The 24,633-nt window shown below is 35.9% G+C and overlaps 1 protein-coding gene and 1 long non-coding RNA gene across 5 annotated transcripts in view; one reads left to right on the forward strand and one right to left on the reverse strand.

Annotated features, from left to right (window-relative positions):
- The window catches only part of ERCC6L2 (ERCC excision repair 6 like 2), a 141,306-nt gene that overhangs the window by 4,476 nt on the left and 112,197 nt on the right, over positions 1–24,633 (forward strand). For 3 of the 4 annotated variants that reach the window (XM_074330259.1, XM_019711982.2, XM_074330257.1), the window contains exon 1: positions 20,933–21,368. The exons of the other annotated variant lie outside the window; for it this stretch is intronic. In XM_074330259.1, coding sequence (XP_074186360.1) covers positions 21,323–21,368 — 46 coding nt within the window. In that variant the 5' untranslated portion in view covers positions 20,933–21,322. Of the gene's footprint in view, positions 1–20,932; positions 21,369–24,633 lie in introns of those variants that run through there. 4 annotated transcript variants of the gene reach the window in all.
- On the reverse strand, positions 15,199–20,894 carry LOC109434755 (uncharacterized). The gene is made up of 2 exons (XR_002135865.2): positions 20,483–20,894; positions 15,199–15,275 (listed from the first exon to the last, which is right to left on the reverse strand). It is a non-coding gene; the product is annotated as an uncharacterized LOC109434755 (long non-coding RNA).

The raw sequence follows: 24,633 nt of genomic DNA on the forward strand, positions 1-24,633 counted from the left end.
TCCTGATTGCCAAAATGAAATAGGATTATGAAATAGCTAATATGGCAGAAGTTAGAAAGGTTGTAGAACCCTTACATAACTACCAAATTACCTCATCTTTGTGCTATTTAAGATGGCAAATGGGTCTCTGAGGATCAGACTTTCGTGATCTTCTCTCTAAATTATATGAATTAGTTCTCTCTCTTTTGGATTTGCTAAAAAAGCAAAGTAGTTAATACAACTGGTTATTTAAACATGTTGATATTTATGTATTTTACCAAAGATAAAGACAGTTGTTACAACAGTCAGCAGACACTGGTCCCAGCTTGGGGTGCCTCCAGATAATGGCCTCCCAGCTCATCCCCACTCTTCATACCTTTCCTCAGTAGTCATCAATCAGTGATCTAGGTATGCTCACTGACCCCTCCCATGGAGGGCAGCAGAGACTGCAGTGCTCCTATGAAGGCCACATAGAATCCATGGTCCCTTCCCTGGTGACTGCAACAGTTTGCTCGATTGGTCCTGTGAATAAGATTGTCTCTCAGAATGACTCTTTAGCATCTATTTGTTGTTCAGTCTGGACACGTGATGTAGTCAGTCTTCTAACTGCTAGGAAGCAAGGAGGCTTAAACAAATGCAACTACGGGGAAACTATGATTGGATGGAGCAATATAGGCATGAGAAGTGAGAATTTAAGAATTCCAAAACCCAGAAGGGTTTAGGAAGGAATAGCACGCCTGTTCTCTCTCTTCTGCTGAGACATTCCCTTGCTACAAATTTGGACTGAAAACAGGGATGGTGTCCCTGTCACAAAAACAGAACGGAGGTAACTTCCTAGTGTATAGAATGGCAGGTGTTTGAAATATGCCTTGCAGACAGACTACTACACTTCACTGAGGTTTTGCCCTCTGCATTTATCCCTAGGGGTGAAGTTCACCGAACCACTCTTTTCCTCTAGCCCCAACTTTAGATGTCATCAAAGTAGAATAGATGTTTCCTTCCCCAAATGAACAGTTTCTGGCTTCTAGGACCTCAGCAATGGATGACACTCTTTATGATGGGTCCTTGGCTCTCCCCCATCCATCTCCCCCACAATGAAGAACATGTTCATTTCCTTACTAATCCATCATACTGAGGATGACATACAAATACCAGAAAGCCAAAGTTCAAGGGCAAAGGCAGCAGAGGAGACGGAGAGGCAAAGTGCAGGAGCAAGGCTGAGCCATTGCCTACAGGGATCCTGTTACCAGGATATTGCCCAGGCAAGGACTTCCACAGGCAGAGAGTAAGATAAAAACCTGATGTGAAAACTGGGGCCCAGGTTCAGAGCTGGACATCACTGGGCATTGTTCTACTATAGTACCTAAGTGTTGAGTCACAGCAACTTAATTCCTCTTATTACTATCTGGTCGGACGGGGGTGAGAGTGAGCCTGCTGTTGGCAGTCCAGCCGCAAGGATAGGCGAGCTTCAGGAAATCTTCAAAAGTCAGACGAGAAGGATGTGGGCAAAAATATCTAAATACTAGATGTCAGTTTCCACGGAATCAGACAACTGGAATCAGGGACTTAAGAGCTGCTCTTGGCAAAGGAGTTTTTGCATGTAGAAACTAGGCAAGAAGAAAAGAATCACTCCTATTCACGCTGAGTGACAAGGAAAGGCAGGATAACTGAGCTGAACTTTTTCTATTCTGTTGCTTGCTAAATTTTACAATTGAGTTTAGAGAAAATGAGACCCAGTCTCCAGGTCAGGATACCCTGGCTACTTCAGATTAAACCCCTATAATCCTGAGTGCTTGCCCTCCCCTGCTATCATTACCATGCCATCCCAAGGTCCCCAGACCAACCTTCTTCCCAATCCTGGTACCTAGGGCTCTGGTTCAGCTCTTTAGTATCTATCTCACTGCACTGACCTGCTGCAGCTACTGCTAGTGTCCTGGGGCTTGTCTGATGTCAGCCTAGCCCAGAGCTGGGTTTTCAAATCTACAGCACAAAAAAGGTGTTGGACTTGAAAATTTACAGACATAAAATAAGGACTGTAATGACTGAGAGTGGAAATAGGAACAGAAACTTAAGCTGCAACATCAACAAGAAACCAAGAACACACAAAACACAATTTTAGGCAGGAGGGGTTTTCCCAGATTTGTTTTCACTGTTTCTTGGCGGTAGCTCCAATTTGCTAAGCTCTTTATTATTCGATCAAGTGGAAGTATGAGGAAATGTGAGACCCCTAGTTGTGTCCCTAAAGTCATTGCCACTAATCAGATGGCCATAGCAGCTCAGGTCAGCAGGAACTCTGGGAGCATCAGCAGTGATCCCTGTGTCCTTGGAATGTCACTCTCTTGCTCTAACCCTTCCGTGGGGGCCTACTGCCCTCGGACTCTTTAGCCTTGCCTTTAAGGTCCACAGAGAACTTTCTCTCACTAATTCCATTCAAGCACCAAATACTCCAGCCAAACTTAATCACTGTTTTCCATGCTTGACATGAATATTTCCCACTTTTTGACTTCACAAAGTTTAATTGCTTTTGAATAACATTTTATCTTATTTATACATCCAAATGTAACTATTTTTCAATGCCAGCTAAAAACACTATCTTTTCCAGAATGCTTTCTTCCTGATTATACTAATCTCCAATTAGACCTGTATCTCTCCTATTTAAATCAGTATTTTTTTTTAAGTACCGTGTTTTCCCAAAAATAAGACCTAGCCGGACCATCAACTCTAATGCATCTTTTGGAGCAAAAATTAATATAAGACCTGTTATTATATATTATATTATATTAAAGACCCTGTCTTAGATTATAGTAAAATACGATCGGGTCTTATATTAATTTTTGCTCCAAAAGACGCATTAGAGCTGATTGTCCGGCTAGGTCTTATTTTCGGGGAAACACGGTATGTCTTGTCTCATCTTCCTATGTTACACTACACATTCATCAGGTACAGAGATGGTATTTTATTATTATTTTCAATTGATCACAGAGTTGAACTAATCATATTCCTTAATTCATACTTTCCAATCATTATAGTCGAAGCAAAACACCTAATTTAAATATTTATTCCTTTTTATCTCATTCCCCATTTCCATTCCTTTCCCATTCCCTTCTCTCTCAATAGACAATTGCTTAAATGAGTCTGATGTATAACACAAATGTATATGTAATATTGTAAAATATGGTGTTCTATTGTATTTTAGTAGACTTTGTTCTACATGTTCCTTTTTTATATAGCATTGAGTTTTTAAGATCTATTCCTGTTGCCCTGTGGTTTGTTACTTACTTCAAGCTGCCAAAGGGTATTCCATAGTATGTACCCTTCACATTCTATTCATCCATTCCTCTGGTGATGAACACTCAGGTTTTCTTTAATGCCGGCCACCACAAACAGTGCTCCAATGACTACTATGTGTGGAGATTTCTATAGGTTATAAATACCCAGGTAAGTGCTGGCTAGTTTGGAAGATAGATGCATTGTCAATATTTCTAAGTACTGAATTCTACTAGCTATACAAGTCTACTCTCACTAGCAGTGCACATGGATTTGTGTTTTCCTACATCCTTGCAAATATTTGGCCTTATCTGATTTTCTAATGCTTGATAATCTAACGGATGCCTAGTTATAATTCATGAATTTGTTTAAATTATTCTTATCTATTTAATGAGTTTGAACATTTTTCATATATTCTTTAGCTATATAGGTTTCCACTTATGTAATTTGCCTGTATACAGCCTTTGCCTATTTTTCAATTAGTTTTCCTGACTTTTTGTTATTGGTTGATTTGCAGAAGTTTCCTTGTACATTCTAAATATTTTAATTTGAACAATATTTTAATTGTTCATTGAACAATTTTGATAAAATTAAATCATCCATTTTTCACCTTCTCATTTGTGCTTTTGTATCTTGTTTAAGAAGAATTTCCCTACAACACCAGGATCATAAAGTTATCCCATATTTTCTTCTTAAGCTTTATAGTTTTACCATTCATATTTAGGTCTCTAGTCCATCAGAGATATATTTATATCTACACACACACACCCCACACCCATGGTGTGGGGTGTGTGTGTGAGTGTGTGTGTGTGTGTGTGTGTGTGTGTGTGTGTGTGTGTATGGTGTAAGATATGGATCTGTTTTGTTTTTCTCAATATGGTGAACTAATTTTCCCGTTACCATACATAGTAAATAGTTTGTCCTTTTCTCATGGCTTTGTGATACCACATTTTCATATAACAGGCTTCTATCTGAGGTCTCCATTCTGTTCTATTTCTTCATTTGTCTGTTTTTGCAACAGTTCCATATTGTTTTTGATTGTTATAGCTTTGTTGTATATCTCAAGTGTTCGTAGCACAAACTCCCACCTCTTAGTGTTCTTTTTCAAAGTTGATTTAGCTATTTGTGGATCTTTATTCTTCTATATACATTTAAAAATAAGTATTGGAAGTGTCATAAACACCTACCTACCTAATCTTGATTGGCATTCTGTAGAATTTATGCATGATTTGGAAGGAAATTGATATTTTTAGAATGTTAAGTTACTCATGAGGGTTAACTATTTCTCCATTTATTTAGAACTTTATACCCTGTAATTGGATTTTAAAACATTCTCCAGAGAGGTCTTGCATATTATTTTAAAAGTTTATTACTAGGCACTTCATAGTTTTTCTACTGCTTGTATCGTAGATTATTTTCTATTATGTTTCTAGATGGTTATTACTAGTATAGAGAAATGTTACTGACTTTTAAATATTGATCTTGTACCAGCATCTTTGCTGAACTTCCCAATTTGCTTTACTTTCTTGACTTGTTATAACATCTGTACATAATATTGCTTTTTGCCTTTATAATATTATTATGCCTCAAATTCTCTTTTGATAGATATTAAGGTTAAGATTGACCAGTACTCTAGCTCTTTTTATTGTTGTTGTTTATATTTCCTTTGTACATTTTTTCAACACTTTTAATTTCTACCTTTATCATTTTGCTTTAAAAGTCTCTTATTTTTGCTATTACTGTTTTGTGTGTTTTTTTGTAATCCAACATGAGTACCATTTACAGTTAGTATAATTAATCTTGTATCATGTTGGTATTTCATTTCCCTTTATTATTCTGCTTCTTTTTCCTCTTCCTGTTCTTTCCTGCCTTCCTCCAAGTAAATAAAAATTTCTTCTGCTAGTTTGAGATTTACATACTAATCTTATTCTTCTAATGGGTTATCCCTAACTTATTAAGATCATTGTTACATGTCTTTTTCTATTTCCCAAATTCATCAATACACATATCTTCCCTTAACCAATACAAATAATTTAGTATTCTCTCACCTCTTTTCAGTTCTTTACTGAAATGTTTTGGTTTACATCATCTAGAATTTCAGTTTGGGATTGTTATAAATGTGTTTGTCTCCATTTTCTTCTTTTTGCTCTTTATCTGTTTGCCCTTACATTTTTAGACAAATATCAAATTTAAAAAGTTATTTGTTCATCTTTCTTCCCATATCTCTATGACATCATACTGAATTTATCTTTCTTCTTACTGGAGTTCTTCCAAAAGTCTTTATATTTTTAAAAATTCTGATAAAATATACGACATAAAATTTACCATTTTAACCATTCTTTATTTTTTTAATTGTGGTAAAATACACATAACATACAATAAAATTTGCCACCATAACTATTTTTAGGTATATAGTTCAGTAGTGTTAAGGACATTTACATTGCTGCACAACCGTCACCAGTCTCCGTCTCAGGAACTTTTTCATCTTCCCAAACTGAAATTCTGTGCCCATTTAACAGTAAGTCTCCATTCCTTTCCCTCTAGCCTCTAGAAACCACCATTCCATTTTCTGTCTTTATGATTTGACTACTCTAGGTACCTCACATAGACGGAATCATACAGTATTTGTCATTTTGTGTCTGGCTTATTTCACTTAGTATAACGTCTTCAAAGTTCATCCATGTTACAGCAGGTGTCAGAATTTTCTTCCTTTTTAAGGCTGAAAAATACTCTATTGCATGTATATACTGCATATTTTTTTAGCCATTCATGCATTGATGGACACTTGGGTTGCTTCCACCTTTTGGCTATTGTGAATAATGTTGCTGTGAACATGAATATACAAGTATCTGTTTGAGTCCCTGCTTTCACTTCTTTTGGGTATATACAGAGGAGAATTTCTGAAGTGATGCTAATTCTAGAACTGGAATTCTAGAATCATATAATTTTAAGTTTTTGAGGACTGGCACACCGTTCTACATAGTGGCTACACCATTTTTACATGTACATTCCCACAAGCAATGCATAGGATCCAATTTCTCCACATCCTCACTAACACTTCATTTTTTTCTTTTTTAATAATAGCGATCCTAATGGGTGTTAAGTAAGGTATGTCATTGTCAGTTTGACTTGCATTTCCCTAATGATTAGTGATATTTTCTAAGATTGAGCATCTTTTTAAGTACTCATTGACCATTTATATGTTGTCCTTGGAGAAATGTCTATAGAAGTTTTTTGCCCATTTTTGGTTTATTTTCAGATTATTCATTCTTAGTGTATGGAAATGCAACTGATTTTTTGCATATGGACTTTGCATCCTGCTACTTTGCTGATTTCATTGATCAGTGCTAACATCTTTTGGGGAGGAGTCTTTAGAGACTTCCATATATAAGATCATATCATCTGCAGAGATAATTTTACTTCTTCCATTCCAACTTGCCTAATTGCCCGGGCTAGGGCTTCCAATACTATGCTGACTAGAAGTGGTGAAATCAGGCATCCTTGCCTTCTTCCTGATCTTAGAGGAAAAGTATTTGGTCTTTCACCATTGAGTATAATGTTAGCTGTGGGTTTTCCATAAATGAACTTTAATATGTTGAGGTAGTTTCCTTCTATCCCTAGTTTGTTGAGGGTTTTTTTATCATGAAAGGGGTTGAATTTTGTCAAATGCTTTTTCTGCATCGAGATGGTCATTTTTCCCCCGTCATTCTTTTAATTGGTATACTATATTGATTGATTTTTGTATATTGCACCATCCTTACATTCCAGGAATAAATCCCACTTTGCCATGGTGTATCATCCTTTTAATATCCTGTTGAATTTGGTTTGCTAATATTTTATTAAGGACTTTTGCATCAGTATTCATAAGAAATATTGGTCGGTAGTTTTCTTTGTCTGGCTTTGATATCAACGTAATGATGGCCTCATAAAATAAATTAGGAAATGTTCCTCTTCAATTTTTTGGAAGAGTTTGACAAGGATTTGTATTAATTCTTTAAATATTAGATAGAATTTACCAGTGACATCATCTCATCCTGGGGTTTTGTTTGTTGACATTTTTGATTACTGATTCAATCTTCTTACTAGTTATAGGTCTATTCAGATTTCCTATTTCTTAATGATCCAGCCTTTAGTTGGTTGTATATTTTTAGGAATCTGTCCATTTCATCTAGGTTATCCAATTTGTTGGTGTACAATTGTTTATAGTACTCTAATTCTTTTTATTTCTGTAAAATTGGTAGTAATGTCCCCTTTTTATTTCTGATTTTAGTTATCTCAGTCTTCTCTCTTTTTTTCTTGGTCAATACAGCTAAAGGTTTGTCAATTTTGTTGATCTTTTTGAAGCACTAACTCTTGGTTTCATTTATTTTCTATATTGCTTTTCTATCCTATTTATATCTGCCCTAATCTTTTTAATTTCTTTCCTTTTGTTAGCTTTGGACTTAGTTTGTTCTTCTTTTTCTAGTTCCTTAAATTGTAAAGTTAGGTTGTGCATTTGAGAACTTTGTGCTTTTTAATGTAAATATTTACAGCTATAAACTTCCCACTTACACACTTTTGCTGCATGCCATAGTTTAACTATGTTGTATTTTATTTCATTTTTCTCAAGATATTTTAAATTTCCCTTGTAATTTCTTTTTTGACATATTGGTTATTTAAGAATGTGTTGTTTAATGTCTACATATTTATGAATTTTCTAGTTTCCTTTCTGCTGTTGATTTGATTTCATTTCATTCCATTCTAATTAAAAAGATACTTTGTATAATTTCAATCTTTAAATATTTATTAAGACTTGTTTTGTGGCATAACATATGGTCTATTTTGGAAAATGTTTCTTGTGCACTTGAGAAAAATGTGTATTATGCTGTTGCTGGAAGAAGAGTTCTGTATATATCTGTTAGGTACAATTTTTCTATAGTTTTGTTCAAGTCCACCCTTTCCTTATTGATCTTCTGTCCGGTTGTTTTACTCATTATCAAAAGTGGGGTATTAAAATCTCCTACTACGATTGTAGCCAAGATATTTTTTAAAGATGGTCTTTGTGTGGCAAAGTTTCTGAGGTCTGAAATGGCTGGGATTATTTTTTATTGCACTCTCATATTGAAATAACAAACTGGATAAATACAAAATTTTAGCTTTAGAGATTTTTCTCCTTTTCAATACTAAAAAGTATAACTCAATTGTCTTCTTGCAGAAGTAAGGCAGAAGTTTCTCCCCTACTAAAATGAATATATTACATATCCATTTGTGAGTGATCTTCTATTTCTCTCTGGAAGATTCTTTATTTTTGATATTCTTAAATTTTAGTATAATAAGTCTAAGTATAAAAACACTTACATCAAAAAGAACAAAGGTCTCAAATGCACAACCTAACTTTACAACTTAAGAACTAGAGAAAGAACAAATTAAGTACAAAGCTAGCAAAAAGAAGGAAATTAAAAAGATTACAGCAGACATAAATAGAGATAGAAAAACAACACAGAAAATAAATAAAAAAGAGTTAGTGATTCAAAAAAATCAACAAAATTGATAAACGTTTAGTTATATTGACAAAGGAAAAAAAGAGAGAATACTGAAATAACTAAAATCCGAAATAAAAAGGGGACATTACTACTGAGTTTATAGAAATAAAAAAATTATAAGAGAGTACTATAATTAATAGCAATCTATCTTATTTAACTGTATAAGAGTCTATGCAATCTCCATGTTTTAGCTAACAAATTTGGACACGTCATTGACCTTGCATTTTATGAGGTTAACGGCTATATCTTCAGTGCCTCACAGGGTTCCTGGCATATAGTAAGTGTACTAAATAAAATGTGGTGAATGAATGAATGACTAAATAGATATCAAGGAGATTGACAACGTTTCTGAGATTCTATAAAATGTACTAATGTTTCTTTTTTAATTTGTCTGAATAGCTAGTAAATTTTCATAGGAGAAAAGTAAGAAATAGACATTTAATACAATTTATCATTAATCTGAGTTAGTTCCATTAACTGATCTATGGATTATATGAAATATAAAATACACAGGAAAAGAATCATGCAAATTATCATTGGTTTATACACTGATATCTGAAGACTGACGGATATTAGTCTCCATCAAAAATACAACACCTCTTTGTACATGTAATGTAACACACTGTACTTGGTCTACAGCCTTTTCTCCCCTACTAAACTGTGACCAACTTAGAGGGACTACCTGTTTTTGAAGGAATAATGTAGATGACAAAATTGACACTGTACTCTTTTAGATTGGTGATACATACCACTATATAACAATTAAAAGACTTAGAAATCATTATATAATAATTAAGATACTTAGAAGTGGAAAAAAGTGGTAGTATTTCTTTTTTTCCCCTCAAGAATATCCATTAGGGTATTCTTAAGGGAAAGCATGGTGACTATAGTTAATAATGACTATAGTTAATAATGTACAGTATAGTCACTATAGTTAATACTGTATTGTATATTTGAAAGTTGCTAAGAGAGTGGATCTTAAAAGTTTTCATCACAAGAAAAAAATGTTGTAACTATGTATGATGGATGTTAACTAGACTTACTGTGACCATATTGCAATATATACAAATAGTGAATCATTATGTTGTACACCTGAAACTAATGCTATATGTCAATTATATCTTAATACATATAAAAGAATATCCACTTATATGAATGAATGCTAAGTTAACATAAAAACAAAAGTGGAAAAGAGAATGGGGATTTTCTCTGCTTAAATCATCTTTCTTATGGTTAAATCATCTTTGTTATGGTTATAGGCTTGTTTAGTGGTATGATTTTTTTCTAATGATAACTATGTGTGAACCCCCTATCATCATATTTTCTGATTCTCCTACCATCTAAAATAATAGCAATAATGTCCACCTTAAACAGTCATGCAAATGTGCAAGTTGTCACAGACTTAGGAACTGATAGAATCTTTCTTGAACATAAGTAACAAAAAAGTTGATAGAAAACGAAAAGATAGATTCTCTCATGGTTGTGAATACAGAAAGCTTCAGGACAATTCATAGCTATAAGAAGTATTATTGTGACAACACTGGTAAATGCAAATGGACGTTAAGAAAATGCTCTAGCTGATGAAATTCTTGCAGGCTTTTGGATATCAAGAATCTGTTTATAAAACTGAACTATATAAATAACAGTAAGAAAAATAAAGCCAGTGTTTTTCTACAGAAATTGAGTGAATTATTGAAATTTGAGAAGGTGTTAACAGTCTTGAAAATATGAATTCTTTGGGTTGAGCATTTCTACTGTGCAAAAGTGGTATGGGATATTTCAACCAGTCTGCCAAATAATCTATGCATAAATTGGAGCGAGCAGTTCCCCTGAAAGAGTTGCTTTATATTAAAAAAATAGTATCCAGTTTAAAAATAAACTCATTTAACTTTTACATACTTTTCATATTTCCCCATCTTAATTAGTTCCTCAAGTTAACTTCTTGTTAACCAAACACTATCAATTCCTAGCTAATGCCATCTCATTCAAATATATTGATGAATATAGGGCAATGTGATAAAATGATTCTCATGAAGGAAGCATAATATTATATTTGCTTTCAGAATAAACTCCTATTCATGTCTGCACATCCTGTAATGACCACATTGTTTCATGGATTCTAAGGTATTGCTCCCTTTGGGAACATATTTGAAATGTAAAACTTTGGCAGACATCTTTACAAAGTACATAGGCATACTTTAAAATTTTCTCTTTAACATTTTAACCCATGTGTGTATAGCTTCTCTTTTGAAATAGTTCCCTTGTTTGAAGAATTTAAGCAATGAAATTTCAGGTAAAGTCACCAATAGTGAGGTGATGTGGTCTAAAATAACTTACGAAACAGTTATCTTTAACAGAAATCACACAGGATTGCAGACTTGAAATGGACCCTATAGATCATGTAAATTGAAGACCATTAGGGGAGCCATGATAAGGACTGAAAACACTTTTCACCCTATAATTTTTAATGTGATCCAGATATTTAATGTTTCTGTTCTGCTTAGTGAAGGCAAATCTACATTTTTTTTTTTTTTGCTTTATTTAGATGTTATTTAAATGTAATTCCCATTACTTCAACTGGAATCTTTTGGGGGAAAATATTCTATTATGAATATGTACTAAATTTTTGGAATTTACTTAATTCCTTGGAGAAATACATCTTCATTAGTATGTACCTAGTTGGGCCAAAAAGTCTTTCTATGGTAGTGTTATCAGCTAATTTTCTATGTTACTACACTTTTGAATAAATATGAGGGATAGGGTACATGGATTTAGTCCAAGTATTGTTTTTCAATATTTTATCTGAAATTGTATTCAATTTAGTTTTTAGAAGATAGTTTTGGCATTTTAAAATGTCATTGTAATTAAGCCTGTATTTGGTGTATTTATTTAAAGCACTAGTAACACATTGATTTACATTTAAGTTTTAAACAACCTGTTTCATTTCTATAATGCTAACTTAAAGTTGAATAGCATGTTCTTATATGGATAGTGCTTGTGTTTTACGCTGACAGTTTTCATAATAAATTAATTAGATATGATAGAGACCTTTTATAAATGTTTCATGTTCATAACTTTTTCATTTCATTGCCATTACATTAAAAATCTTATGTTAAATAAAAGTATGCTAAAATAAATATTTTAAACATCATTATGTATGTACCATTAACATGGAAATTTTGAGTGCAAACAATGAATACAGTCCTAGTCATTTAAAGACATAGAATAAAGACATGTAGAAAGGCAACTGCCTTGTAAGTATTCCTACAAATGGTATAATTATACCACTTCTTTCATTACACTATTACTTTACCACTCGTTTAGTATTTGATAGCTGTGCTGGGCTGACTAGAAATTTTGAATATGAAAAAAAAAAAACTTGTTGGATTGGTATTTTAAATTTTCTTTCTAAATTTAAAACTTTCTAAAAATGTTCAAGTTCTGCATTTTATACTTGGTTTTTCATTTACTTAAAATTTAATTTTGTGTGTAGCATTAGAAGAAATTCAACTCCTTTTCTCCCATGTGAAAAACCTATCTTTCCAGTTTTGAGCAGTTATTTATTGAACAGTTGCTCCTGTCCTTTTGATGCCTTTTTAACATTATCTTGATAATTCTTGGCACTTTACACTTTCCCTTTACAATTCCTTTGTCAAGGTCCAGGGGGAAAAACCGTGCTAGTAATTTGATGGGGAATTGCACTGAATCTATAGATTAATTTGGGGGAAAGTTGAAATCTTTATGATATTAAATTTTCATACCATAAACATGGTGTATTTTTCCTTTTATGTAGATTTCCAATAAAGTTTGATTATTCCCTCTACAAATGTCTTGCATATATTTTAAAAGGTAATTATTAGCTGTTATTTTATATTTGGGGTTATTACTATAAAGAAGTTCTTTTTAAAATTATATTTTCAAACTTGTACTGCTAGTACATAGGAATGCAGTTGATTTTTATAAATTGTACTTGCACCTACAAACCTTGTTGAATTAATTATCTTGTTGACATTTTCAGCCATTGTTTCTTCATATGTTCTCTCTGCCCCTTTCTCTCGCTCTCTTCTCCTTCTGGACTCCCACAATGTATACGTGGATCTGCTTGATGCCACAGGTGCTTTAGGCTCTGCTCATTTTTCTTCAATCTTTTTTCTGTTTCTTAGCCTCAATACTTTCCATTGTCCTATCTTCAAGTCCATTGAATCTTCTGCCTGCTAAAATGTGCCTTTGAGTCCCTCCAGTGAGTTTTTCATTTCAGTTATTGTACTTTACATCTGCGGAATTTTTTTAGGTTTTCTATCTCTGTTATTTCCATTTTGTTCACTTATTTTGTTGACTTTCTTCCCATCTTCCTATAGTTCTTTGAGCATCTTTAAGACAGCTGTTTTAAAGTCTTTATCTGCCATTAGGGTTTTTTTTTTTTTTTTCCAGTTTTTGTTGATTTTTTTCCCTTCGAATGGGCCATACTTTCCTGCTTCTTTGTATGTCTTGTGATGTTCTTGTTGAACACTGGACATTCAAATCTAATAATGCAGTAACTCTGGACAGCAGATTCTCACCCTTCCCCAGGATTTGCTGGGGTATTTTTGTTGTTGTTTTTGTTTTTGTGATTGTGTAGGCTGTCTCTGCCAAGGATCAACCTGAGGCATAAACTTCGCATCTTCTGTCTTTTCTGAGCCTTTCCCTCTGCATTACCCCCATATATGCTGTTGTTCTTGAATGTCCTAAGTTTTCAATGTCTGGCTTCCAAAAGGGGAAAAAGCGGAAAATGAAGGAAGGTGCTGGCTATTTTAATCCCTAGGACATAATTCAGCCAGAGGGGGCAGGGCTTGCAACAATGGGGGAAAGTGCAACAACAATGGATGCCTCTTCTTTGTCTACACCTCTGTGATCAGTAGCAGAAATCAGTGATTAGAACACAGATCTCCAGTATTTGGAGGACGGAATCCTTTTTGCGCATCCTAGCTCCCACACACTTTGTTCAAGCTGCTCAAGGAACACATGCACGGCTACCTGCCACTGGCTGGGGGTAGGGCATGGGTTGGTGCCATTGTACTAAGATCTGAAATTGAGCAAAATTAATCACAGTTTACTATCCAGGTTTCCCCCTAGAAGTTGCAAGCCTTCAACAGACTCCGGAGCTCAAAAATAGTTACATCAGATTCTGTCAGTGAAGTTATAGTCTAGGTGGGGAGACAGACTTGTGGTGCTTTCTACTCCACAATTACCTAGAATCTACTTCTGAATCACAGCAGTTTTGATTCTTCCTCTCTAATATCTATCATTTATATCTAGCTTTCCTTTATTTTTGAAATGACTAGGATCAATGTTGAACAGATAATGTAACAGACATCACTGCATTCATGGTTTTAAAAGGAGTGTTCCACTTCACCACGGAGTATAGTGCTTCCTGAAGGTTTGGAAAAGACAACTTTATTAAGCTAAGGAAGTTTCCCTCTATTGCTATCTTGCTAATATTTGGTTGAATTTATAAAATGATTTTTTCCATCTATTGAGATGACCTTAGAATTTTTTCCTTTAATCTGTTAATAAATTGTACTACTAGATAATTTAATTTTAAACTATATTTACATTCTTGAGATAAACTTAACTTGGACATGATGCATTCATTATTGTTGTTATTCAACTAGATTCAGTTCACTAGTATTTTATTTAGAATTTTGGTATCTATAACCATAACAATTTTAACAGGATTATTTGTTTGTCATGATAAACTCACTAGATTTTGCTGGGATTTCACCAAGTTGATAAAATAAGTTGGGGAGTATTCTTTTTTCTTTTTTTCTATTCTCTGGAAGAGTTTATGTACTACTGAATTTATTCCCTTGAATATTTGGTATAATTTGCCTATATAGCCCTGTGAATTTGGTCTTTTATTGGAGGGGTGTTTTCAACTACTGACTTTTTTTTTTTTTTTACAGTTATAGTATTATTCAGGGCCTCTTTTCCTGTTTGATATATTTTAAAGGAAATATATATATATATATATATATATATATATATAATTGGCATGAAATTGTTTACAGTATACTCCCATATTTTTCGAACTTTTGAATTGTCTTTAGTTTTGCCCTATTTTTCATTCTTATGTTTTATTGTATCTTCTCTCTTTCTACTTAATAAATTTCACCAGTGGTCTGCCAACTTTACTACTCTTTTTAAAGAGTTAACATTTGGCTTTGTTTATCATCTCTATTATGTTTTTTATTCTTTCATTAATTTATGTTCATTATTTTTCTATTTTCTTTAGGACTAGTTTGTTGTTCCTCTGCAACTTACATTGGAAGCATAGATCATTAATTTTCAGCTTTTCTTCTTACCCCCTAAGTATCAATTTCCCACAAACTTTGATAGGCAGTATTTCTATTATCCAGTCCTAAGGGATGTTGAAATGACAGCACTCCTGAGATGAAATCAGAATATAAGTTCATTTATTTGCTTCACTGCTCATTCAAACCCAGTTGAGGCCAAGTTTTTCTCCATACCCTTTAAAGGAAATTAGAAAAAAAATCACATGAATCTTCTGCTCTCTTAATAAAACTTTTAAAATCCTGTGGTCACTCCTAGCTACTAGACAAATAGGCAAAAACTCTCAATTTGGCAGTTAATAAGTCCACTATGATATTAAAATTAAGCGTCAACATTCATCCAAACTTAAACTTCTTGCCCACCTAAAGAGCTCATATCTGCTACAGGTGAGTTGTGTGCAGTGGAGAAAGTAAGGTGATTGTTTTATATGATTTATGCCTCCACCTTCTTCCCTTACTTGCTAGGCTAACTTCTGACTTTCCAGGATTGATTTAAGAAAAGGAGACAAAGGTACAGGAAAGGTCTTCATTACTAGTGTCCTGAGACTGTCTAGGCCCTCCTCGGACATCTTTCTCTAATAGGATGCTTCCCTGTGTTCTTCAGAGTCACTGCTTTAGCCCTCGGGCATCCAGCTGTCCAGGTCTCCTTTTGGGGTCATCTTGAAGTCTCTGCTGGATTTCTCTCATCTAAACCCCACATCTGCTCCAGAGGAAATGTGCATCCTTTTGTCACAATAAACCCTGAGAGTAAGGCAAACCCAAATGCATCAACCTTTCTTACTCAACTTTAGAGCAGTTATCCTGCCCTTCAGATTTCTAAGGTTTGAGTCAAATAGTCAGTCCACCATGTCCCACAAATTCCATTAAACTTTCCAAGTGATGTCTCTGAAGCCGCTGTGCTTGTCTTGAGGTGTGGGACTTAGCACTGCAACAGCTCTATCAATAATATATTCTTCTCTTCTTCTCATCTCCCATCCCATCCTCTAATCCCTCCCCTTCCCCCCACAAACCTTTTATATCCTCAGCATAGATGAGGAGTTAGGATCATAAAATCTACGTTGATGACTTCCTTTGAAAATGTTATATGGAAGACTAGCTTATATTAAAATGTGAGGTGTATCATTTTAGGATCTCAACTGAAAGTCTGAAAAACATTTTTAAACTGTTATATATTGATTTTCTAATTTCCATTATTATTTTTTCTCTGACCCATAAGCTATTTAGAAATGTTTTTAAATATCCAAATATATCATCTTTAAAAAATGTTTTGAATATTGATTTCTAACTTAACTCATAGGATCAGGGAACATGATCTATGGAAGCTGATTGCTGGAAAGCTGTTGAGACTTTCTTTTTGACATAGTTCATGGTCAATTTTTATAAATGTACCCCAAACAATAGAGTGGAGTATTCTATATATGTCCATTACATCAAGACTGTTGTGTGGCTTGATTCTACTATTCTCTCTAATCTGACAATTACTGTAATGATTAAAAATTCCTACCATGTTTATGGACTTATAAGTTACCCATTGAAATTCTGACAACTTTCATATGTATCACTAGTAAGTGGTGATTAAGTTGAGAACTTTTTAACCTCCTTGGTACACTATGTCTTTAAAATATATGTGGTTGATTTTCTTTACCTTTAAGGTTTTTTACAGTAAAGTTTGTTTTGTCTGATATTAATATTTTGATATATTCTAAGTGTTTCTGTTTTCTTTACTAGTTTTCTGTTATATCTTTTTACTTTACCTCCAACTTTGCCTCTATTTTTTAGGTGTATGTCTTGTAAGTGACATACAGCTCTATTTAGTTTTTATCCAATCTGAGTCTCTTTACTGGGAAAATTAATCTGTTTAATATGTTTATTGCTTTTACTGAAACATATGGATTAAGTTTTACTATTTTGTGCTTTCTATTAATCATGATTTTGCTTTACTTTTCTCCTTTCTTGCCTTTTATTGAATTTTATTCCCCCCCCCCTTTTATTGAGAACTTATACCCTTCCAGGCTTCTGATTTCAAATTATAGTCTCATTTCCAATTTGGGACCTTATGAGCGCTTAAGACCATGTCTTCTGTATCCACAAGACTGTCAAAACTTAGACCTTTTGGTAACCGAGATCGGCAAATGCCTCCAGGACACCAGTGGCTTAAGTGCTAGCTTTATAAGTTAGTTTTCAGCTCCCTCCTTATTCAGCTCTTCTTTCTTATTCCTTTCTTTCTCTTGATACAATGGCTGGAACAGTGTATCAAGGGAGATGTATTGCTATGGTCTGAATGTTTGTGTCTCCTCAAAATTCATATGCTAAAGACTGATGCCCTATGTGATCGTATCAGAAGGTAGAGCCTTTGGGAGGTGATGAGGTTACGAGATAAAGGCCTCATGAACAGGATTAGTGCTCTTCAAAAAGAGATGCCACAGAACTCTCTAGCTCTTTCCACCATGTGAGGACACAGCAAGAAGGCACCAGATATGAACAAGGATGAGGGCTCTCACCAAAATGCAACCATGCTGATGCCATGATCTTGGACGTCCCAGCCTTTTAAATATGAGAAATAAATTTCTGTTGTTTATAAGCCACCCAGTCTGTGGCATTCTGTGATAGCTGCCCAAACGGACTAAAACACGTATCTTTTCCTTGAGACTTTCTGCTGGATTAACTCACAACTTTAGAGGTCTATGAACCACACATAGATATTTGACTTTTGTAGTGTGAACATAAAGACTATTTTTTGGTAAAATATTAGAAGGTTTAATCATCTTTCTTAAGAGCATCTTTAATATTCAAGTACCATTCTTTTGAAATGCCTATGCTATCATGTTTTTTCTCTTTTTTTTAATAAATTTTATTGGGGAATATTGGGGAACAGTGTGTTTTTCCAGAGCCCATCAGCTCCAAGTTGTTGTCCTTCAGTCTAGTTTTGAAGGGCGCAGCTCAGCTCCAAGTCCAGTTGCCGTTTTCAATCTTTAGTCGCAGGGGACACAACCCACCATCCCATGCAGAAATTGAACTGGCAACCTTGTTGTTGAGAGCCAGTGCCATAACCAACTGAGCCATCCAGCCGCCCCTCCAGAAGCTCACTGTTAGCACGTTATCTTCAATCTAGTTGTGGAGGGTGCAGCTCACCAGTCCGTGTGGGAATCGAACTGGCAACCGTGTTGTTCAGAGCTCACACTCTAACCAACTGAGCCATCCAGCCACCTCATGTTTTTTTCTCTTTTTGTAGCCTTAATAGGTTTAATTTGGCTAGATCCTCCTTTGCCAATGGTTTGCACATGATTAGTTATCCAACATCATTTATATTGACTTCAGGAATTCCTGAATATTTTGCAAGACTTTCAATTTCACTTTGCAGTGATTAGCACCACAGTGTTGGATGTTTACAACATTAGCACCTAGACAAGGCTGTCCTTGTTACGGGCTCAGACTAAAGCTACTGTTAAAAGTAGGGGGAAGGAATACCTAAGGATGTCTAATTTGTGAGGCATCTAATTCACTAAAATGTATTTTTATGTCATGGTTACTTCTGCTTCACTGTGCATCATAACCATGGTGGTGAGGTGAAATAATAAATACTCAGAAAATGAGGCCTTCTCCTCTCTGTGAGTCACAGGGGTATTCCTTCCACTAGATGACCTTTCATTTCAATCAAAATTTACTTCTGAATTTGGTTTATCACTTCTGTTTACAGGTCAGCTATTTAAGGATCAACATCTTAAATCAGTGGACCTCTGGAAAAATAAGACAGTGTTACACAACTAGTCATTTCAGTAGGGGAAAAAAAACCAAACTTCTTCTCCGGTAGTTGTAGAAAAAAAGTAAACTTGATTGAAATGTCCAGTTGCCATTGATTTTAGAGACAATGTGAAGAGTTTTAGTAAAACAGATATATTTCATTAATTCCAAGAAACATATTTTTTTTCTACATTTTAAAATTCCAACATTAGGATGCATATTAAAATCAAGAGTTACAATTATAATAAGCAGTTTCTTTTTTCCTTTATAAAAAGCTGTACCTAAATAATATGCCTTCCAATTCATGGTGTTTTAAATGAGAATCTAGCCCAAATTTCCAATCTAAGTGATAATGGTACTACCAACTATTAGCCAAAAATATTACACTGAAGCAATGGCTATGTAGACTGCAACTTTCTAGTGGATGCATTCCACTGATAACAATAGTAATACAATACATATATTCCTTGCTATGACCAGGTACTGTTTTAGGTGTTTTACTTAATTCTTACAATAATCCATTTTAGGTAGGTTCCTATTATTAACCTCTTTGTTGTCATGGGTGAGGACACTGAAGCTGTGAGGTTAAATGACTTAACCTCCTAATGATGTGTGAAGGCCAATAATGCACACATAACTAGTGTATGAGTTAGATGTTTCCCTTAGATACAAAGTTTTAATCTATTGGTAAACAGAAGAGTTTTATGAAAACATACTGCTAATTTTCAGTATGTCAAAGAGTGGATATCTATTTGCAGAGCAAATAGCCATATACTTTTCTTCATTAAAATCTTGTGGTAAGCAAAATACAATCTCTGCCTCCCCCCACCCCCCAAAAGATGCTCACATCCTAATCTTTGAAGCCCATGATGTTACTTCATGTGGCAAAGGGACTTTGTTGATGTGATAAGGGTACAGACCTTGAAATGGGAAGACTGTCCTGGATTATTCAGAAGGACCCAATCATACCATATGAGCTCTTGAAATCAAAGAATCTTTCCCAGCCGCAATCAGAGGGAGATGTGACTACACTAAGGGTCCAAAAAATGCAACATTGCTAGCTTTGAAGTCAGAGGAAGGGGGCCATGAGCTAAGTGATGTGCGTAGATTCCAGAAGCTGGAAAAAGCAAGGAAAAGGATTCTCCTGTTGAGCCTCCAGAAAAAATGCAGTCCAACTACAGAGGCCTCATGAGACCCCTGCAGGACTTCTGACTTACAAAACTGGAAGATAAATTTGTGTTGCCTGTAAGATAATACTTTTGTGCTGCTTAAGCCACTAAGTTTGTGGTGAATTGTTTAAGCAGCCATAGGAAACTGATACAAGCCTATTTAGGCTAACCTAATTCAATAAAATAATATACAGTATACGAAAACATTTTAACAAGTGAAGGAACCCTTTTTGTATTAATTCAGAGCATTAGATTGGAAAAGTGTTAGATAAGCAGTATCCATTTAACTCATGAATTTGCTTACAAAAACATACTAGATGCTTTGCTTAGCATTTTCCCATGTGTTATACAAATCACTGGTAATTTTAGATGGTACATGGAAAACACTTTAAATTTTCATAGCATTTTAACCTTTGCCTTCCATTTATGGCACGTGTTGCTGGTTTTGCACTCACATTAGTTATTTATGACTTACTATATTTTAGTGTATGATGCAAGAAAAACCTGCTAAGTTCATTCAGCCTCCGGGGGGTGTCCTGAGGCGTCTGCGTCCCACACGACTGAGGCAGCACTCCAGGAGGGAATCGCTGGCATCCTCAAGTTCCTGGGTTGGGGCTTGGACGAGGTAACTAAGCACCAAATATAAGCCAGAATGCCGTGCTCGCAGGGACGACCATCTCCTGCCAAGCCGCCAACCTTGTTACCGGCCCTTAGAAGGCCACAGCAGGACCAAGGACCCACATATTTTCCTGCTTCCCCCAGGAGATGCAAGATTCCGCACAACGCTCGCGCAAGCAATATCAAACCTCGCGATACTCCCAAGTGGCACGGCCCTGGGAGAAAAATACTGCAGGAAGTTTGCTCTGCCCATGTAACCAAGATCCTGTTCTCGCGAGATCCCGATGACAGCTCGGGAGCCCGTTCTCGCGGGATTTCCCGAGTCAGGGTTAGAAGTTGAGGCGGGTGGTAGAAGGAGGCCCAACCCTGAGAGGGAGGGGTAGGGGTCTGCATGCCCGCTTGCTGTCCTCCCTCGGCGGCGCAGCCCAAGACGGCTGGGTGATCGCCGCCTTGGCAGCCTCCACAGCGCCTTCCGGCTCTGCCGCTGCCTCGGACGTCGCCATCCCTACTCCCTGGACCGCCTCAGGCCGAATCTTTGTTCCCTTTCGCCCGGTGGCGTGGGATCGTAGGGGGGCGATGTACGGAGGGCGGCGGGAAGTGGTGTTGGCCGCGGTCCGCCCGCTTGCCTCCTCGCGGTCCTCCGCTGTTTGTTGGGTATTAAAAGTAACCAGGCTTCCAGGCCCATCCCTCTGCCCCGATGGATCCCTCTGCCCCGAAGCCTCTCGCGGAAACCAACGGCAAAGGTACAAGCTCCGAGTTCGCCTCTCTGCTGACACCAGTCTTTACTGCGCCGGGTTGGACCTGTTCCTTCCGTTCCCTTGGGGTTGGGATTTCATCCTGTGGCTCCTCTGAGTGACAGCTGGAGATTGTGAACCTCTCCAAGGCTGGGACCAATTCTTTGAGATTCAGTGCTGAGATCTGGACTCTGGAATCATACTGCTCTTGGATCTGGTGCTGGCTCTGACGTTACTTGCTAAGCAACTGGGCAGTTTCCTCATCTGTAATATTGAGATCATTGCTGAGTTCTTGTGATTATTAAAAGAGATGGTATGTGCAAAGCACTTATGTGACCCAGCATCTGGCTCATAGTAAAATAGTTGACATTTTTATTTTTTAAACTTGTATGCCCCGGTTCTTTGAGAATGGTAGAAGTTTTTTTGTTAAGTACTTGAAAAAAGATTGAGATATTTAGTTCCGTTTATAACACAAAGAGCTTAATATATGATGTACTGAATCAGGGCCTTATATTCTGCCTTTAAGGAGTCACCAAGAGAGGGCTTAAGGAAGGTGTGGTTATCTGCTGCAAATTATCTGAGGTGCCTTCTTACCCCCGAGTTAATAGCTTTCATCATTTATGGTGAAATAACAAAAGCTACCAGATATTGAGTGCTTGTTCTGCTCCCAGCAATATATGGATTGTTTATTTACATGCTTTCCTTTGAGGAAGAGCTCGATCTCATTACATAGATAAGGAATTCAGAGCTAAAGTTTAAAGAGGTTTATGTAATAAGCCTTAACTCTAGATGCTAGGAATTGATGACACTGTAACTTAGGGACTACAAATATCAATACCTATAGAAACATGGCAAGTGAAATAAACAGATAAAGCTGCTGAGTGGATATCATAGTGAGTGGGGTAATGATGCTTCATTTAAAAGGGGCAGGAACTACTCAGTTCCAGGGACTTGTTCATGCATGTGTGATCTGGTACAGTATGGTAGCTACAAGGGCAGATAGCTTGGTGCAATCCAGGCTCTGCCACTTTCTAGCTGTGCGATGATGGACAAGTTGGTTAACCTTTATCTGTTTCACCATTTGTAAAATGGAACAAATAATATTACCTACATGAAGCAATCAAAAGGTTGTGAGGCTTAAATACACTACATGTAAAGCACATGCTGGAACACATAAGCCTTCAAATGTTAGCTATACATAAATATTTGTTAATTCTACAAGTATTTGAGTTTCAGACATTGTTCTAGGTGTCCAGGATGTAGCTGTGAACACAAATTAAGTCCTGGTCTAAGGAATTCGTATTCAAGTTGAGGAGCAAAACAATAACCGATATTTCATATTTTTCTCTGAAAAGGGAATCAAACAAGGTAGAGGAAGAGAGAGGGCAGGGAATGCTTTTTTAGATTGGATGGTCAGAGAAATGTGGAGATGCCATTTAAGCAGAGACCCGAATGCAGTGAAAGAATCAGTCACTTTGGTATTTAGGAAGTGTGTTGGTGGAAGGAACAGAAAGTTCGGGGGCCCTGAGGTGGGAGCATACTTGCCATGGTGAGGAATAGGAAGGAGGCCACTTTGGAATGCAAGAGGGAGAGAGGGCAGGAAATGAAGTTAAAGAAGAAGACAGGGACAGATAAGGAACCTCACCCTCCTTCCCCCCTTTAATCTAACAGGAAGTCCTTCCAATTTAAGCTATTTGTTCTGGAGTTTGAATATGGAGAGATTCTACCCCTAGCTCAAATTAACTATTTAGTTCTAGAAATTACCCAAACTCAGAAACCAAATAGATTTCCATAAATTGTGTGACGCCCATAAGGCTTTTGGACATGGCGTACCTTTTGACTAATATACTCTTAGACCTTCCGTTTTAAATTATGTTTCCTCAGCACTTCTTTCTCATAGCACACTGTTCTCTTCTTCCAGAGCACTTACTACAATTTCATGTTTGTAATAATATGTCTCCCTCAGTAGATACCAAGGATCTGTGAGATCAGGGATGTATTTTCATTCATAAATTCAGCACATGTTTATCGAATGTCTACTGTGTGCTGGTTGTGGAGATAAAATTTTGAACAATACAGACATTTTCTTGGAAAAGAAATTACTCTTTAGTGGGACAGGCTGATAAAAACAAGTAAACATAATTAAACATTGTGATATATGCTACGGAGGCAATAAAATACTGACATAGAGAAAAATGGGGTACCCTAGTTTAAATGAGGTTTAAGGAGATGACATAAAAAACAGCTGAAAGAAGACCTGCATAGCATGTTTGAGTCAAGGGAGTAATTGGCAGATTAAGTAGGAGAGGTAAGTAGAGGTAGACAGATCATACAGGGGTTTTGTAGGCTATAGTACGGAGTTTGGACTTTATTCTTTGTGCAGTGGATGGTTATTGAAAGATTTTAAGTTAAAGTTTTGCTAATAATTTATATTTTTAAATAGCCAATATTGCCACTATGTAGGAAATGGATTGTAGGGGGGAAGTAGTGGCAGCACAGAGAATGGTTAGGAGTCTATAGCAGGAATTTAGGAGAAAGCCGAAGGTGACATGCTTTGGGGCCGAGGTTGATTCAAATCTGGCCTACCACTTGTTTTCATAGATAAGGTTTTGTTGGGACACAGCCATGACCATGTATTTATGTGTTTGTGGTTGCTTTTGCATTACAAGGGGCAAGAGACAGGATAGCCTCCAAAATCTAAAACAACAAATAGCTAAAATCTGACTCTACAGAAATAGTTTGCCAACAGTTGTTCGTGTTTCCCCGAAAATAAGACCTAGCCGGACAATCAGCTCTAATGCATCTTTTGGAGCAAAAATTAATATAAGACCTGGTCTTATTTTATTATAAGACCGGGTATAATATAATAATAAAAGACCTGGTCTTATTTTACTATAATATAGGACCAGGTCTTATATATTATAATATAATACCCGGTCTTATATTAATTTTTGCTCCAAAAGATGCATTAGAGCTGATTGTCTGGCTAGGTCTTCTTTTCGGGGAAGCATGGAGGAAAAGTGATACACATTTGAAGTAGAGCCAGCAGGATATTCTGATGGATTGTGTTTAGGGAGTGATATAAAAAGATAAGTAAGGGCTGGCTAAAGGTTTTTTACTTTGAAAGGTTGCTTAGATGATAATACCATTTTTAATATTCAGAAAATCTGGTTCTGAGCAATGTTTAATCACTCTCATTTTTGGCATTGTTTATTTTTCATTTTGTACCCATTGTGTGGAAAAGTATCTGATGAATAATTGGTATCAAATCATA

Source organism: Rhinolophus sinicus, linkage group LG04, assembly GCF_036562045.2.
Source record: "Rhinolophus sinicus isolate RSC01 linkage group LG04, ASM3656204v1, whole genome shotgun sequence".
Classification (NCBI taxonomy): Eukaryota; Metazoa; Chordata; class Mammalia; order Chiroptera; family Rhinolophidae; genus Rhinolophus; species Rhinolophus sinicus.